Raw genomic sequence first — 19196 nt, forward strand, 5'->3', positions numbered from 1 at the left:
TCGGCGTATTTGTTGTCCTAATCGGGTTGGCTTCTTTCCAGCTGCGGCTGACGACATTGCCACCCGATTCCCCGAACGTCGCAACGGCGAGTTTGGTGTGTTCCCGAACTACGCTGAGGCGAGTTCGGGTTTTTCTCTTGTTTCCTATAGGTGTGCTTCTGCCCGGTGACAGCAAGGTGCAGCTGGTGCCAGAGCCACCGGTTTCCCCAGACTACGCTGAGGCGAGTTCGGGTTTTCTCTTGTTTCCTATAGGTGTGCTTCTGCCCGGTGACAGCAAGGTGCGGCTGGTGCCAGAGCCACCGGTTTCCCCGGACTACGCTGAGGCGAGTTCGGGTTTACTCTTGTTTCCTATAGGTGTGCTTCTGCCCGGTGACAGCAAGGTGCGGCTGGTGCCAGAGCCACCGGTTTCCCCGGACTACGCTGAGGCGAGTTCGGGTTTACTCTTGTTTCCTATAGGTGTGCTTCTGCCCGGTGACAGCAAGGTGCGGCTGGTGACAGAGCCACCGGTTTCCTCGGACTACGCTGAGGCGGGTTCGGGTTTTCTCTTGTTTCCTATAGGTGTGCTTCTGCCCGGTGACAGCAAGGTGCGGCTGGTGTCAGAGCCACCGGTTTCCTCCGACTGCGCTGAGGCGAGTTTGGGTTTTCTCTTGTTTCCTATAGATCGGCTCTGTCACCAGTTGCATTGTGAAACGCGGCTGGTGCCAGACCCATCTGATCCCCGAGCTGCGCTGAGTTCGGGGTTTTCTCTCGTTTCCTCTATGGAGAAGCTCCATGCTAGTCGCGACGGTCTCACAAGCGGCGATGGGGATTCGCGACTCAGCTGAGTTTTCTTTTGTTGAATGTTATATCCCTGGTTATTATTTGTTTACTTTTATTAATAAAATCTTTTGTTATTATTCTCTGCATCCTGGGTCCTGTTTTCTCCCCCCACGTAACAGAAAGGCATGACCATCAAATGGACCCGCAGAGAACCCCCCATTCCCTCTCCAAATTTTTTTGGGGGGGGCCTCCCTGGCTGCTTCCCCGGCTGCTTGAGTCCACCCGAGGGGACTCGGGCTGCGGGGCTTGGGACCTTAGGAGCGGCCCTCTTTGACTCTCCGGTTGCTTGAGTCCACCCGAGGGGACTCAGGCTACGGGGCTTGGGACCTCAGGAGCAGTCCCTTTTGAGAGGGGCGTACTGTAAGGTTTCCTGCGGCGTTGGGGTTAACCTACCTTGGTTCCCGACGTCGCAGGAATTACAGATCTACTGGAACAAAGGCCCTAAATTAGAGGCCTCCTAATTAAGGCTGACAACCTGCAGCTGTGCCTGCTTATTTAAGCAGGCACCATGCAGCTACAGGTTGTCATGCCTTTAGCCCTGTTTCATTTGGTTTGGTTTCTTTTAGTTAAAGTCGGCTTTTTGTTTTTTCCCCAGCCACAGCAAGGTGTGGCTGGTGACCTAGCCAACGGGTTCCCCGAACTGCACGACTGCGATTTCGGTGTGTCCCTTGTGCTAAACAGGTGTGCTCCTTCCCAGTCGTGCTGAGGCGCGATCGGTGACATGGCCATCTGATTCCCCGAACTGCGCGACGGCGAGTTCGGCGTGTTCCTTGCACTAAACGGGTTGGCTTCTTTCCAGCTGCGGCTGACGATATAGCCACCCGGTTCCCCGAACGTCGTGACGGCGAGTTCGGTGTGTTCCCGAACATCGCGACAGCGAGTTCGGTGTGTTCCCGAACGTCGCGACAGCGAGTTCGGCGTATTCGTTGTCCTAATCGGGTTGGCTTCTTTCCAGCTGCGGCTGACGACATAGCCACCCGATTCCCCGAACATCGCGACGGCGAATTTGGTGTGTTCCCGAACGTCGCGACGGCGAGTTAAACAGATTGGCTTAACAGATTGGCTTCTTTCCAGCTGCGGCTGACGACAAAGCCGTCTGATTCCCCGAACTATGCTGCGGCGCATTCGGGGTGTTCCTTGTGCTATAGGTGTGCATCTGCCCGGTGTCAGCTAGGTGCGGCTGGAGCCAGAGCCACCAGTTTCCTCGGACTACGCTGAGGCGAGTTCGGGTTTTTCTCGTTTCCTATAGGTGTGCTTCTGCCCGGTGACAGCAAGGTGCGGCTGGTGCCAGAGCCACCGGTTTCCCCGGACTACGCTCAGGCGTGTTAGGGTTTTCTCTTGTTTCCTATAGGTGTGCTTCTGCCCGGTGACAGCAAGGTGCGGCTGGTGACAGAGCCACCGGTTTCCCCGGACTACGCTGAGGCGAGTTCGGGTTTTCTCTTGTTTCCTATAGGTGTGCTTCTGCCCGGTGACAGCAAGGTGCGGCTGGTGCCAGAGCCACCGGTTTCCCCGGACTACGCTGAGGCGAGTTAGGGTTTTCTCTTGTTTCCTATAGGTGTGCTTCTGCCCGGTGACAGCAAGGTGCGGCTGGTGACAGAGCCACCGGTTTCCTCGGACTACGCTGAGGCAAGTTCGGGTTTTCTCTTGTTTCCTATAGGTGTGCTTCTGCCTGGTGACAGCAAGGTGCGGCTGGTGTCAGAGCCACCGGTTTCCTCGGACTACGCTGAGGCGAGTTCGGGTTTTCTCTTGTTTCCTATAGATCGGCTCTGTCACCAGTTGCGTTGTGAAACGCGGCTGGTGCCAGACCCATCTGATCCCCGAGCTGCGCTGAGGCGAGTTCGGGGTTTTCTCTCATTTCCTCTATGGAGAAGCTCCATCCCTACAGTGCTAGTCGCGACGGCCTCGCAAGCAGCGATGGGGATTCGCGACTCAGCTGAGTTTTCTTTTGTTGAATGTTATATCCCTGGTTATTATTTGTTTACTTTTATTAATAAAATCTTTTGTTATTATTCTCTGCATCCTGGGTCCTATTTTCTCCCCCCACGTAACACAGGCAAATTGTTTTTATGCAATTTACATGCAATTATTAGTAAACATGGCATCTGTTTGCATAACAATGTAGTGTAGTTGTATATATCAGTGAAACCTAATTTGTCCATGTAAATATTAAGACAGACCTTCCCCTACTGTTCAAGTTTAAAGCAGGTTCAAGATATGGTCAGTTCAAAGTTCCTAGAAAGTCCTCAGCTTTTTAGATTTATACAAAATAATCTTAACTTTGGTGTATTTCATTTTAAACAGTCATATACAGTCAATGCTTAAGAGACATTAGTCAGGTTCAAGGCATGATCTAATCAACTGAGAGCCCTGAATAACATGTCTCCCAGCCCTCAATATCCTGGGTCCAGAACACATTAAAGAGTAATGCCACAAAACACAATATAACTGAAAGCATTGCAATATTAATTAATAATGTATGTTTTATTTTAAAATCTAAGAATTTCCCCACTGTGGGACGAATAAAGTTTTATCTTGTCTTATCTTAAAAAAATAAGAGCCAGTTCTTTATTACATCTACAAACAACCAGTTACAGAAAGCACAATGGACCAAATACATTCAACAACATTAAGAAATCAACTACTGACAAATGAGAGAGAAAAGAACTATATACAGGTGGGACAGAGGTGGGAAATGCCTTGGTGACCTAGAGTCATCCAAATGACATTATAATGCATTAACTGGTCAGAACTGCCCAAAACATTAAAAAAAAAAAAAAAAAAAAAAAAAAAAAAAAAAAAAAAAAAAAAAAAAAAAAAAAATTTAAAGACATTTACAACACCAAAGTCATGAGGAGGGCTAGCAATATAATAAAGGTACGTAATAAGCTATTGGGTCAACATAGCTACATAACTTCTTCATTATTGATAAAGTTACTATCTACTTATTTAGTAGTTTTATATCTATTATTATTAGCATTTATTATTCTATTATTATCCTACTGAACATATTACAGTGCCATCAGAAAGTATTCACACCCCTTCACTTTTTCCACATTTTGTTACGTTACAGACATATTTGAAAACCGATTTGAGTATAGTTTTCTTTTTAAAAAATCTACATGAAATAGCCCATAATGACAAAGTGAAAACATGTTTTTAGACATTTTTGTAAATTTATTAAAAATGTAAACATTTAAACATAATAGGTACATAAGTATTCACACCCATGGCTTAATATTTTGTTGAAGCACCTTTGGCAGCAATGACAGCCGCAAGTCTTCTTGGGTATGTCTGTACAAGCTTGGCACACCTGTTTTCGGGCATTTTCTCCCATTCTTCTCTGCAGATCCTCTCAACCTCAGTCAGGTTGGATGGGCAGCGTCTGTAGACAGCCATTTTTAGGTCTTTCCAGAGATGTTCAATTGGATTCAAGTCCGGGCTCTGGTTGGGCCACTCAAGGACATTCACAGACTGCTCCTGAAGCCACTCCTTTGTTATCTTGGCTGTGTGCTTTGGGTCATTGTCGTGTTGGAAGATGAATCGTCGCCCTAGTCTGAGTTCCAGAGCACTCTGGAGCAGGTTTTCTTGAAGAATCTCTCTATATTTGGCTGCTGTCATCTTACCCTCTATGCGGACTAGTCGCCCAGTTCCTGCCGCAGAAAAACATCCCCACAGCATGATGCTGCCACCACCATGGTTGACAGTAGGGATGGTGTTAGCCAGGTGATGAGCAGTGCCTGTTTTTCTCCAGACATGACGCTTGTAGTTCAGGCCAAAAAGTTCTATTTTGGTTTCATCAGACCAGAAAATTTTGATTACTCTGGTCTGAGAATCCTTAAGGTGCTTTTTGGCAAACTCCAAGCGGGCTGCCATGTGCCTTTTAGTGAGGAGTGGCCACTCTACCATAAAGGCCTGATTGGTGGAATGTGTTAGCAATGGTTGACCTACTGGATGGTTGTCCTATCTCCACAAGGGAACACTGGAGCTCTGCCTTAGTGACCATTGGGTTCTTGGTCACCTCTCTGACCAAGGCCCTTCCTTCACCGATTACTCAGTTTGGTCGGGCGGCCAGATCTAGGGAGGGTTCTGGTGGTTCCAAACTTCTTCCATTTCCGAATAATGGAGACCACAATGCTTTTTGGGACCTTCAATGATGCCGAAATTTTTTTGTATCCTTCCCCAGATTTGTGCCTTGACACAATCCGGTCTCGGAGGTCTAAAGACAATTCCTTTGACTTAATTGCTTGGTTTCTGCTCTAATATGCACTGTCAACTGTGAGACCTTTTATAGACAAGTGTGTGCCATTCCAAATTATGTTCAATCAACTGAATTTACCACAGGTTGTCTCCAATCAAGTTGTAGAAACATCTCAAGGATGATCAGTGTAAACTGGATGCACCTGAGCTCAATTTTGAGCGTCATAGCAAAGGGTGTGAATACTTATGAACCTATTATGTTTAAATGTTTACATTTTTAAAAGATTTACAAAAATGTCTAAAAACATGTTTTCACTTTGTCATTATGGGCTATTTCGTGTAGATTTTTTAAAAGAAAACTACACTCAAATCGGATTTCAAATATGTCTGTAATGTAACAAAATGTGGAAAAAGTGAAGGGGTGTGAATACTTTCTGTTGGCACTGTATATACATGCTAGCACTATATTTCGTATACACATTTAGTGATTATTGTAAAAACCACACCTACCACACAGATGAAGTTTGTACTCTTACAATTACTGACCATAGCTCTATACACTCTGTAAACCCCTTGTATCCCATTTATCAATCAAAAGAGACCCCCAGTGATCAGACATCATTTGGGTGCTGGACCATTTTTAGCAGCGCCATGACATAGTTGTGTTTGTTTTTCTGGTATGAGTATTTTAGACGCAGTGTATATATACACTGGGTGTGTTCGAAAACCTAGGGAGCTGTCTTACTGTCTAAATAGGCAGCTGCCTCAGTAGAGAGGATTCTAATAAGTCATTAACTCATAAGGCAAGTTATTCGAATGCACTACTTAGATAACAGATAAGTAGATGTTAGATACGCATAACATCGGGTTTCGCTTACTAAGCTAACACAGTTAGCATCATGCCATTAAAACCAATGGGATGAGGTGGCACAACGCGCTAGCATGTCAAGTAACATCTCCCTTCATGTACTGAAAATTTACTCACTCGTTCTTGAGTCAATATAGCGCTGAAATTTTAAGATACCTTCCTAGTGAGGGTAGTAAAGCATCTAGGATTTCGAACAGCCTACTTCTCGGGAATGGGCCATAAAACAGTGGAAATGTGTATTGTGGTCAGATGAATTAGCATTCCAGGTCTTTTTTTTTTTTGGAAAAAAATGGATGCTGTGTGCTTCAAACCAAAGACGAAAAGGACCATCCAGACTATTATCAGCAACAAATCCAAAAGTCAGGGTCTGTCATGGTATGGGGCTGTGTCAATGCCCTTAGCAAAGGTAACTTACACTTCTGTGATGCAGTGTTAATGCAGAAAAGTATATTGAGATCTTAGAGCAACATATGCTGCCTACAAGACGTCATCTTTTCCAGGGACCTCCATGCATTTTTCAACAAGAACCACATGCTGCACACATTACAAAGGCATGGCTGCGGAAGAGGAGTGTACGGGTACTGGACTGGCCTGCCTGCACTCCTGACCTGTCCCCAATAGAGAATGTGTGGAGAATTTTGAAACGAAAAATGTGACAACAACGACCCCATACTGTAACAAATCTTAAGATGTGTTTGCTGAAAGAATGGGACAAAATAAAACCTAAATAAAAACTAAATCACTTGGTATCCTCGGTGCCAAGACATCTTTAAAGTGTGGTGAAAAGGAATGACAACTTTACAAAGTGGTAAATGCTTTACTGTCCTAACTTTTTTTGGAATGTGTTGCATTCCATTGAGTTAAGTTGAATTAAGCTGACCAGAAAATAAAAACATGAAATATCTCAGGTCCATCCTGTGTGCAATGAAATAAAAGTCAAAGTAAATGTAAAAAATTATTTGCATTTTCCATGCTGTCCCAACTTTTTCCGATTTGGGGTTGTTTGTTTGTTTATTAGGATTTTAACGTCATGTTTTACACGTTTGGTTACATTCATGACAGGAAACGGTAGTTTATCTTCACACAAGGTTCATCAGTTCACAAGGTTATATCGAACACAGTCATGGACAATTTAGCGTCTCCAATTTACCTCACTTGCATGTTTTTGGACTGTGGGAGGAAACCGGAGCTCCCGGAGTAAACCCACGCAGACACGGGGAGAACATGCAAACTCCACACAGAAAGGACCCAGACCGCCCCACCTGGGGATCGAACTCAGGACCTTCTTGCTGTGAGGCGACAGTGCTACCCACTTAGCCACCGTGCCGCCCGATTTGGGGTTGTAAAATGTACCCTACCTACAGTGAAACATGATGGAGGATGCACAATATTGTGGGGCTGTTTTGCTGTCTCTGAGACTGGTGGCCTTATAAATGTTACAGGAACAATGAAATCAGAAAATTATTAGAACATTTAAAAGCAAAATGTGAGAAGTGTAAGAAAACTAAGCTTGTGTCAAAATGGTTAAGCAGGATAATGACTTTAAGCACACACCCACAAGTCTACAAGAATATTTAAGAAGGAAAAAAAATACTGTTTAAAACTGGTCAACAATGAGTCCTGATCAAAACAACTGAAAATCTTTGGAGAGAGCTGAAATCTCTACTTGGGAAGAGGAATCCTGCAAACATTTAAGAGAATTGGGAGAATTGCAGTGGAAGATTACTGCCAGAAGGCAGGTGCAAAAAGCTCACAGAAGCTCACAAAAGCTCACAAAAGCACACTTTTAAAGCAGGGGTGTCAAACTCATTTTCACCGAGGGCCACATCAGCATTAAATTTCCTCCTTATGCTTAATTTTCTTACTTATCTTCTTGTACATTTTAGGATCATGTGTAAATATGTGTAACATCATCTACTGGCGGGCTGTGTCACTTTGCAGGTCACAAAATCAGCATGCATTTTGAAAGATGCAGTTTGTTTAGGGTTTTACAGTGTATTTTTAAGACAATCATTCTGCCCTCACTAATAGTTTATCCCCCTTTCCTAGCTAGACAGACAGACAGACAGACAGCTCCCTTCAGAATACAGTCGGTTTATTTGCTCGCCAGCTGTGTGATACACTGTGTGCATCAAAATGAAGTAAAAATACAAACAATAAAAACAATAAAGAACTTAATACAGTAAAGGCACACAGCTGTAGTCAAGTGTTACATCTGGTACAATATGAGATTTAACCAAACGTAAAATAACGCTAACGAGTTTAAATTTTGTGTAAAGATACTAATTGCTATAGTAACGTAACAACAGTATTTAATTACAGTAAATTTAACTAAAACGCTGTGATATACTCACTAAACATTTACTAACAACTGAGAATATAAAAGCCACTACTTACAGACGATGCTTTGGTATTATACTGAAAGATAATTATTTATATTTATTTATTATTGTTTACATTACTGACTACGCTACTTCGCGTTCTCTTTGCCGTAAAAGTCACATGGTTTCTTAGCGAAGGTTAAAGTTAGTTGCCATGACTACGATGTCACGGTTGTCTCTTAAAGGCGCAGGAGTCCCGTTAAATTATAAGCACATCTCTGTAACGACTCGAACCATCACAACAATCATACAGTCGTTAAACCTCTCGCGGGCCACATAAAATGACGTGGCGGGCCGGATCTGGCCCGCGGGTCGTGAGTTTGACACCCCTGCTTTAAAGGCTGTCATTACTGCCATAGGTTTTGCAACCAAAGATTAGGGAGGGGTGCTTAAATCCTGTCATATCATATATAACATACTATGTATCTTCTTTATTTATTTTTTTTAATTGACGAAACTTTGTGTGTGTGTGATGAAACTTTCTCATACTTACATTCATTTTGTTCTAGTGTGAACTTATGCGTCTACTCACAATTTCTGTGCTTTTCATCTTCTAATCCATCTTCATCATTTTCTGGGTCTATGTCCTCAGCTTGTGTAATCCAGTCAAGGTAGCCCTTCAGATCCTCTTCAAGCTGCTGCTTTTCTCTTAATTTTTGGAAATCTCCACGTGCTTTTGCCTTTTCACGCTCCTTAGAGAACTCCCTAAGTACAGTGAAAGACAGAACAGAAAGAAAGAAAAAAAAAAAGAAACTTCTGATTTCCAAACTTCACACACACACACACACACACACATTACATGGAACTTATAATATAAGTCAACTTATATATGAACAACTTATGAGTCGTCATTATCTTAAACACATCACCTCACTCATCAACGGTACCCATAGTATACATATATAAATAAATAGACAAACAACATTACACTTAAATGCCCAAAACATGACAATTCTTATCCTAAATGTATAAATAATGCAACACACATTTGCAAAATCCAATTCAAAGTCTGTCTAAAACCTGACCTTCTTCTGAAATCTAAGACCTTTAAAGAAAAAAGGCTACCATTGAAGAAAAAACAAACTACCATTGTACTACTCCCAAATTTTTCTTACTTGTTTTTAATCTTACTGTTTTTAATTTTGTGCTGTAATTTAGAATTTTTGTAAAGCATTTTGTTTGCAATGTTAATTTAAATATGTAGTATTGTTATTTTACATTATTATTTGTATTTTTTATAATAATATCAGATCCCAGTCAAAAACATTTAATGTTAAAACAATTAACACTAATACAATTAAATTTGAACTTATTCTTTTCTGTTCTTTCCATTCCTGTACTCTCCTCTTCCATCCAATTCCACTTTGTCTGTTAAGGGTTTTGTCTTTCCAGTCCAATCAGATTTCTGATTCGAATTTCAGGTTACATGAAGAACTTTTTGTTTTCTTTAAAACATTAGTGCTCTTTTCCTTGCAGTCATTTTTAGGTCTTGTCACACACTGACAATTTTTGTAGACAATTTATACATACATATACAGTATATATAAATCATATAAACAAATACCAGTGTATATATATACACGTATATATATATATATATATATATTTATATATATATATATACAAAAATTTTTTTTTAATAAATATGGATGGTCATTAAACGTTGCTAAAACAACCGATTTTTGCACAGTACTACACACACACACACGTGTATATATATATATATATATATATATATATATATATATATATATATATATGTATGTATATATGTGTGTATGTACAGTATGTATGTATATATATACAGTGTATCACAAAAGTGAGTACACCCCTCACATTTCTGCAAATATTTTATTATATATTTTCATGGGACAACACTATAGAAATAAAACTTGGATATAACTTAGAGTAGTCAGTGTACAACTTGTATAGCAGTGTAGATTTACTGTCTTCTGAAAATAACTCAACACACAGCCATTAATGTCTAAATGGCTGGCAACATAAGTGAGTACACCCCACAGTGAACATGTCCAAATTGTGCCCAAAGTGTCAATATTTTATGTGACCACCATTATTATCCAGCACTGCCTTAACCCTCCTGGGCATGGAATTCACCAGAGCTGCACAGGTTGCTACTGGAATCCTCTTCCACTCCTCCATGATGACATCACAGAGCTGGTGGATGTTAGACACCTTGAACTCCTCCACCTTCCACTTGAGGATGCGCCACAGGTGCTCAATTGGGTTTAGTCCATCACCTTTACCTTCAGCTTCCTCAACAAGGCAGTTGTCATCTTGGAGGTTGTGGGATCATGCTCTGTTTCAGAATGTCACAGTACATGTTGGAATTCATGTTTCCCTCAATGAACTGCAGCTCCCCAGTGCCAGCAACACTCATGCAGCCCAAGACCATGATGCTACCACCACCATGCTTGACTGTAGGCAAGATACAGTTGTCTTGGTACTTCTCACCAGGGCGCCGCCACACATGCTGGACACCATCTGAGCCAAACAAGTTTATCTTGGTCTCGTCAGACCACAGGGCATTCCAGTAATCCATGTTCTTGGACTGCTTGTCTTCAGCAAACCGTTTGCTGGCTTTCTTGTGCGTCAGCTTCCTTCTGGGATGACGACCATGCAGACCGAGTTGATGCAGTGTGCGGCGTATGGTCTGAGCACTGACAGGCTGACCTCCCACGTCTTCAACCTCTGCAGCAATGCTGGCAGCACTCATGTGTCTATTTTTTAAAGCCAACCTCTGGATATGACGCCGAACACGTGGACTCAACTTCTTTGGTCGACCCTGGCGAAGCCTGTTCCGAGTGAAACCTGTCCTGGAAAACCGCTGTATGACCTTGGCCACCATGCTGTAGCTCAGTTTCAGGGTGTTAGCAATCTTCTTAAAGCCCAGGCCATCTTTGTGGAGAGCAACAATTCTATTTCTCACATCCTCAGAGAGTTCTTGAGCCATGAGGTGCCATGTTGAATATCCAGTGGCCAGTATGAGAGAATTGTACCCAAAACACCAAATTTAACAGCCCTGCTCCCCATTTACACCTGGGATCTTGACACATGACACCAGGGAGGGACAACGACACATTTGGGCACAATTTGGACATGTTCACTGTGGGGTGTACTCACTTATGTTGCCAGCCATTTAGACATTAATGGCTGTGTGTTAAGTTATTTTAGAAGAAAGTAAATCTACACTGCTATACAAGCTGTACACTGACTAAGTTATATCCAAGTTTCATGTCTATAGTGTTGTCCCATGAAAAGATATAATGAAATATTTGCAGAAATGTGAGGGGTGTACTCACTTTTGTGATACACTGTATATACAGGGGTTGGACAATGAAACTGAAACACCTGTCATTTTAGTGTGGGAGGTTTCATGGCTAAATTGGACCAGTCTGGTGGCCAATCTTCATTAATTGCACATTGCACCAGTAAGAGCAGAGTGTGAAGGTTCAATTAGCAGGGTAAGAGCACAGTTTTGCTCAAAATATTGCAATGCACACAACATTATGGGTGACATACCAGAGTTCAAAAGACAAATTGTTGGTGCACGTCTTGCTGGCGCATCTGTGACCAAGACAGCAAGTCTTTGTGATGTATCAAGAGCCACGGTATCCAGGGTAATGTCAGCATACCACCAAGAAGGACAAACCACATCCAACAGGATTAACTGTGGACGCAAGAGGAAGCTGTCTGAAAGGGATGTTCGGGTGCTAACCCGGATTGTATCCAAAAAACATAAAACCACGGCAGAATTAAATGTGCACCTCGACTCTCCTGTTTCCACCAGAACTGTCCGTCGGGAGCTCCACAGGGTCAATATACACGGCTGGGCTGCTATAGCAAAACCTTTGGTCACTCGTGCCAATGCCAAACGTCGGTTTCAATGGTGCAAGGAGCGCAAATCTTGGGCTGTGGACAATGTGAAACATGTATTGTTCTCTGATGAGTCCACCTTTACTGTTTTCCCCACATCCGGGAGAGTTACGGTGTGGAGAAGCCCCAAAGAAGCGTACCACCCAGACTGTTGCATGCCCAGAGTGAAGCATGGGGGTGGATCAGTGATGGTTTGGGCTGCCATATCATGGCATTCCCTTGGCCCAATACTTGTGCTAGATGGGCGTGTCACTGCCAAGGACTACCGAACCATTCTGGAGGACCATGTGCATCCAATGGTTCAAACATTGTATCCTGAAGGCGGTGCCGTGTATCAGGATGACAATGCACCAATACACACAGCAAGACTGGTGAAAGATTGGTTTGATGAACATGAAAGTGAAGTTGAACATCTCCCATGGCCTGCACAGTCACCAGATCTAAATATTATTGAGCCACTTTGGGGTGTTTTGGAGAAGCGAGTCAGGAAACGTTTTCCTCCACCAGCATCACGTAGTGACCTGGCCACTATCCTGCAAGAAGAATGGCTTAAAATCCCTCTGACCACTGTGCAGGACTTGTATATGTCATTTCCAAGACGAATTGACGCTGTATTGGCCGCAAAAGGAGGCCCTACACCATACTAATAAATTATTGTGGTCTAAAACCAGGTGTTTCAGTTTCATTGTCCAACCCCTGTATATGTGTGTGTGTGTGTGTGTATATATATATATATACAGGTCCTTCTCAAAAAATTAGCATATTGTGATAAAGTTCATTATTTTCCATAATGTAATGATAAAAATTAAACTTTCATATATTTTAGATTCATTGCACACCAACTGAAATATTTCAGGTCTTTTATTGTTTTAATACTGATGATTTTGGCATACAGCTCATGAAAACCCAAAATTCCTCTCAAAAAATTAGCATATCATGAAAAGGTTCTCTAAACGAGCTATTAACCTAATCATCTGAATCAACGAATTAACTCTAAACACCTGCAAAAGATTCCTGAGGCTTTTAAAAACTCCCAGCCTGGTTCATTACTCAAAACTGCAATCATGGGTAAGACTGCCGACCTGACTGCTGTCCAGAAGGCCATCATTGACACCCTCAAGCAAGAGGGTAAGACACAGAAAGAAATTTCTGAACGAATAGGCTGTTCCCAGAGTGCTGTATCAAGGCACCTCAGTGGGAAGTCTGTGGGAAGGAAAAAGTGTGGCAGAAAACGCTGCACAACGAGAAGAGGTGACCGGACCCTGAGGAAGATTGTGGAGAAGGGCCGATTCCAGACCTTGGGGGACCTGCGGAAGCAGTGGACTGAGTCTGGAGTAGAAACATCCAGAGCCACCGTGCACAGGCGTGTGCAGGAAATGGGCTACAGGTGCCGCATTCCCCAGGTCAAGCCACTTTTGAACCAGAAACAGTGGCAGAAGCGCCTGACCTGGGCTACAGAGAAGCAGCACTGGACTGTTGCTCAGTGGTCCAAAGTACTGTTTTCGGATGAAAGCAAATTTTGCATGTCATTCGGAAATCAAGGTGCCAGAGTCTGGAGGAAGACTGGGGAGAAGGAAATGCCAAAATGCCTGAAGTCCAGTGTCAAGTACCCACAGTCAGTGATGGTCTGGGGTGCCATGTCAGCTGCTGGTGTTGGTCCACTGTGTTTTATCAAGGGCAGGGTCAATGCAGCTAGCTATCAGGAGATTTTGGAGCACTTCATGCTTCCATCTGCTGAAAAGCTTTATGGAGATGAAGATTTCATTTTTCAGCACGACCTGGCACCTGCTCACAGTGCCAAAACCACTGGTGAATGGTTTACTGACCATGGTATTACTGTGCTCAATTGGCCTGCCAACTCTCCTGACCTGAACCCCATAGAGAATCTGTGGGATATTGTGAAGAGAAAGTTGAGAGACACAAGACCCAACACTCTGGATGAGCTTAAGGCCGCTATCGAAGCATCCTGGGCCTCCATAACACCTCAGCAGTGCCACAGGCTGATTGCCTCCATGCCACGCCGCATTGAAGCAGTCATTTCTGCAAAAGGATTCCCGACCAAGTATTGAGTGCATAACTGAACATAATTATTTGAAGGTTGACTTTTTTTGTATTAAAAACACTTTTCTTTTATTGGTCGGATGAAATATGCTAATTTTTTTAGAGCTGTATGCCAAAATCATCAGTATTAAAACAATAAAAGACCTGAAATATTTCAGTTGGTGTGCAATGAATCTAAAATATATGAAAGTTTAATTTTTATCATTACATTATGGAAAATAATTAACTTTATCACAATATGCTAATTTTTTGAGAAGAACCTGTATATATATATATATATATATACAGTAGGGTCAAAAAGTATTTAGTCAGCCTCTGATTGTGCAGGTTCTCCTACTTAGAAAGATGAGAGAGGTCTGTAATTTTCATCATAGGTACACTTCAACTATGAGAGACAAAATGAGAAAAAAAAATCCAGGAAATCACATTGTAGGATTTTTAAAGAATTTATTCGTAAATTATGGTGGAAAATAAGTATTTGGTCAATAACAAACAAGCAAGATATCTGGCTCTCACAGACCTGTAACTTCTTCTTTAAGAAGCTCTTCTGTCCTCCACTCGTTACCTGTATTAATGGCACCTGTTTGACCTCGTTATCTGTATAAAAGACACCTGTCCACCGCCTCAAACAGTCAGACTCCAAACTCAACCATGGCCAAGACCAAAGAGCTGTCGAAGGACACCAGGAAGAAAATTGTAGACCTGCACCAGGCTGGGAAGAGTGAATCTACAGTAGGCAAGCAGGTTGGTGTGAATAAATCAACTGTGGGAGCAATTGTAAGAAAATGGAAGACATACAAGACCATTGATAATCTCCCTTTGGGTCAAGATCTCATCCCGTGGGGTCAAAATGATCATGAGAACGGTGAGCAAAAATCCCAGAACTACACGGAGGGACCTGATGAATGACCTGCAGAGAGCTGGGACCAAAGTAACAAAGGCTACCATCAGTAACACACTACGCCGAGAGGGACTCAAATCCTGCAGTGCCAGGCGTGTCCCCCTGCTTAAGCCAGTACATGTCCAGGCCCGTCTGAAGTTTGCCAGAGAGCATATGGATGATCCAGAAGAGGATTGGGAGAATATCATGTGGTCAGGTGAAACCAAAATGGAACTTTTTGGTAAAAACTCAACTTGTCGTGTTTGGAGGAAGAAGAAGAACCCAAGAACACCATACCTACTGTGAAGCATGGGGGTGGAAACATCATGCTTTGGGGCTGTTTTTCTGCAAAGGGGAGAGGACGACTGATCCGTGTTAAGGGAAGAATGAATGGGGCCATGTATCGTGAGATTTTAAGCCAAAACCTCCTTCCATCAGTGAGAGCATTGAAGATGGAACGTGGCTGGGTCTTCCAGCATGACAATGATCCCAAACACACCGCTCGGGCAACGAAGGAGTGGCTCCGTAAAAAGCATTTCAAGGTCCTGGAGTGGCCTAGCCTTGTGGAGTCCGTGTTGCCCAGCGACAGCCCCAAAACATCACTGCTCTAGAGGAGATCTGCATGGAGGAATGGGCCAAAATACCAGCTACAGTGTGTGCAAACCTGGTGAAGACTTACAGGAAACGTTTGACCTCTGTCATTGCCAACAAAGGTTATGTTACAAAGTATTGAGTTGAACTTTTGTTATTGACCAAATACTTATTTTCCACCATAATTTACAAATAAATTCTTAAAAAATCCTACAATGTGATTTCCTGGATTTTTTTTTCTCATTTTGTCTCTCATAGTTGAAGTGTACCTATGATGAAAATTACAGACCTCTCTCATCTTTCTAAGTAGGAGAACCTGCACAATCAGTGGCTGACTAAATACTTTTTGACCCCACTGTATATATATATATATATATATATATATATATATACTGTATATATATATATATATATATATATATAAAACCATAATGACCATTATTAATATAGTTATCATGCTGAAAAATATAACCATTCCCAATCAGACACTTTCCAGAAGGAATGGCATGATAAATTAAAACCTGTTTGTACTTTTCAGCATTTATGGTCCCATTATTTTGAACAATAGAGCCAACATCACTGGCAAAAATGCAGCCCCAAACCAGGACAGACCTTCTACCATGTTTCACTGAAAGCCGAAGGAATCTTTCTACAACTCTTTTTCTTACATATTGTTGACGATAGGACACAAAATTTTAAAACTTGGATTTGTCACTCTATAATTCTCTTTCTCACTGATCCCTATTCCATTCTTTAGCATATCTTAGCATTTCCACTATTCCCCCTTCTATGAAAGTGTTTTTTGGGGGTGCTACCATTACAAAAAGAGCATTCCTGGTCAAAGGGTAGGGTAGAAGGGTCAACTTGGCATTTTGATGAAGCTGCCAGATGCTGAGCCAGGTTCTTGCTGGACTTCTTCTGGTCTCTTACAGAAGAAACTCAGTTTTTAAATGTTTTCTTGCCCTTCCATTCCTTTTTTGTCCTTGACCTCTCCTGAATCTTTAAAATTTACATTACAAACATTTATGATTTAATCATTGTGTTGAATTTTCATCACTTAGGTTAACTTAATTCATATAACTGTGTTGCATTTTCAATTCATGTTTTCATAGATTTGATTTCGAAGGTTCTGTCAGCTTATTGTGTGAGGACTGTACTTCCCACTGGCTACATCCACCAGAAACCACACCTCCCACATTCTCTGAAAAAGAGCGGTAACTGTTCTAAGAGAGACTTTGGAAGATCTTAGCGTTGTTAGCTTCAATTCAAGAAACGGTTCAGTGTCATTCACAAATATCGCTTCAACTGGTTGTAAGCATTCGCAACTTTGACACTGGCCAGGGTAAAGCTTTGAGCCTATGCTTTTAATTTAGCTGCACATAAAGAATCAAAACCTCTTCACTTAAACTCATCTTGTGACTCCTACCACTGATCTCTGTGCCTCAGACAAGAGAAGAGAAGGAAGCCATCTCCTAAGAAGAAAAAGTTTAATGTCTGCATTGTGGAACTACTCTGGGAACCTAAACCCGACTCCTTCTGTTAAAACCAGTTTGAAAGTTCTAATACAAGGTAACATCTAAAGACTTCTAAAGACAACTGAGAGGGGTAGACTTGATTTTTTACTGTTTCGTGAAGAGCTGGGTTATGCTGATTTTATAACTCGACACATTCCATTATTAATTGGTAACATACATTTCAGTTAGATCTGGTTCCAACACATTTAAAATAATGTACAGTATAATGTCTCTGCACTAATGAAGTACTTACACATTCATGTGGTATGCAAGGTTGAATAACGTCATCCATACATAAATAAAATTATGTTAAATGAAATCATGGTCATAAAATAATTTAGTTTGACTCAAAAAGTGGACAATAATTCACTATTTTGTAATATATAAAGCTTTACAGTGCATTAATTAATAGTATCTGTGGTCTGATCTCTGGTGTGTTGTAATTGTTAAAAATTGTAAAAAGCTAGTTTAAAGAATGAAATGTTTCACTTGCATGCCAAATGGGTGCACAACCAGTTTAGATTGAAAATCATCAAAAAGGCACGATATAAGGGATGTAACAATGCACCACAGGACAGTTAAAAATCATGTGCCACGATTTGAATCGGTTATTCATTTAAGATGAATCGATATTCACTTTAAACAGCAGAGGGCACTGGCGCTATATTAAAGTTAAACCAGCATTGTTTTGCATATACTGTAGTTTGCACCTACCTCAGAAATAAAAGGGCATTCATTATTTAGATAAATAAAAGATAAGCACAAATACAATATTTTATTTTAAAGAGAAGTAATAAAAAAAAACTTAGTCATAATTTGTCTTCAATTTAATTTTCGAAAAAATCGGGGGAAAAATCGTATCCTACTGGATACGATTTTTTCGAAAATTAAATTGAAGACAAATGAATGGTATCGCATGACATCGTGAATGGTATCGCATTGTGGGTAGAGTGTATAGTTACATCCCTACACGACATGAAGTAGGTGCTGCCTAAATTCAACTTAAATTAACAGCAGCATATATTATGTTTATTTACAACCCCAGATGAAGTTGGGACAGCATGGGAAACAACGCAGTCGCTTTGTTAATATACATCCATTTCTGCATTTTAGGCCTGCAGCACATTCCAAAAATAGTTAGGATGGGGAAAAATTTATTTTATTAAATTTATTAAATAAAAATAAATTTATTAAATTTATGAAAAGAAGATTGTAATCGTGATTTGGTATAAAAGCTAAATGAAGCTATGAAAGTGTTTGAGGAGCAAGATGGGCAGAGGTGATAATTTACACTTCTGTAATGGCAGCATTAAGGCAGAAAAGTACACTGAAATTTTAGAACATATGCTGGCCTTCAAGACAACGTCCATGCATTTTTTAACAAGTCAATTCAAAAACACATGCTGCACACATTACAACATGACAGCAGAAGAGGGTACGGGTAGTGGACTGGTATACCAGCAGTCCTGACCTGTACACAAGAGAATATGTGGAGATTTTTTTTTTAAATGTGACACTTACAACCCTGTATTGTTTCACACCTGAAAAACTTTATTGCTTGTTTTGTCTGATAATAATACAATTTTGGTGCTGTTCTGCCAAAAAATTAAAATCTAGAATAAGTTGAAAAGCTATCAGTTCCCTGATTTAGCACTTGCTAGAGCCACCTTTTGTGGATGTGTCCCTACCAGCTTTGCACACCCAGATTGGAGATGATATGCCTATTCCTCCTTGCATTGTTTGAGTTCAGTCAAATTTCATAATGACTGTCAATGAGAAAGAAACATCCCTATAACCATACAATTTTGCCACACTAAAATCATCCAAGTCTCTTCCCAGTTAAGCATTTTTGTATGATTTGTAATAATTTATCGTATTTTTTAAGTGGAATTTTCACTTCAACGATGAGGGTTATGATGTGTAAATACAGCTGGCAAAGTAAGGCTTTATTTTCATTTTCATAGTATGACAAATAGCAAGGATTCTGAGAA

The 19196-nt window shown here is 41.4% G+C and overlaps 1 protein-coding gene across 2 annotated transcripts in view; it reads right to left on the reverse strand.

Moving 5' to 3' along the window:
• Positions 1–19196, reverse strand: part of cacna1c (calcium channel, voltage-dependent, L type, alpha 1C subunit) — a 243825-nt gene that overhangs the window by 150520 nt on the left and 74109 nt on the right. For both annotated transcript variants that reach the window (XM_062994612.1, XM_062994606.1), the window contains exon 9: positions 8798–8970. In XM_062994612.1, the coding sequence (XP_062850682.1) occupies positions 8798–8970 (173 nt within the window). The remainder of the gene's footprint in view (positions 1–8797; positions 8971–19196) is intronic.

Source organism: Trichomycterus rosablanca, chromosome 1 (genome assembly GCF_030014385.1).
Source record: "Trichomycterus rosablanca isolate fTriRos1 chromosome 1, fTriRos1.hap1, whole genome shotgun sequence".
Lineage (NCBI taxonomy): Eukaryota > Metazoa > Chordata > Actinopteri > Siluriformes > Trichomycteridae > Trichomycterus > Trichomycterus rosablanca.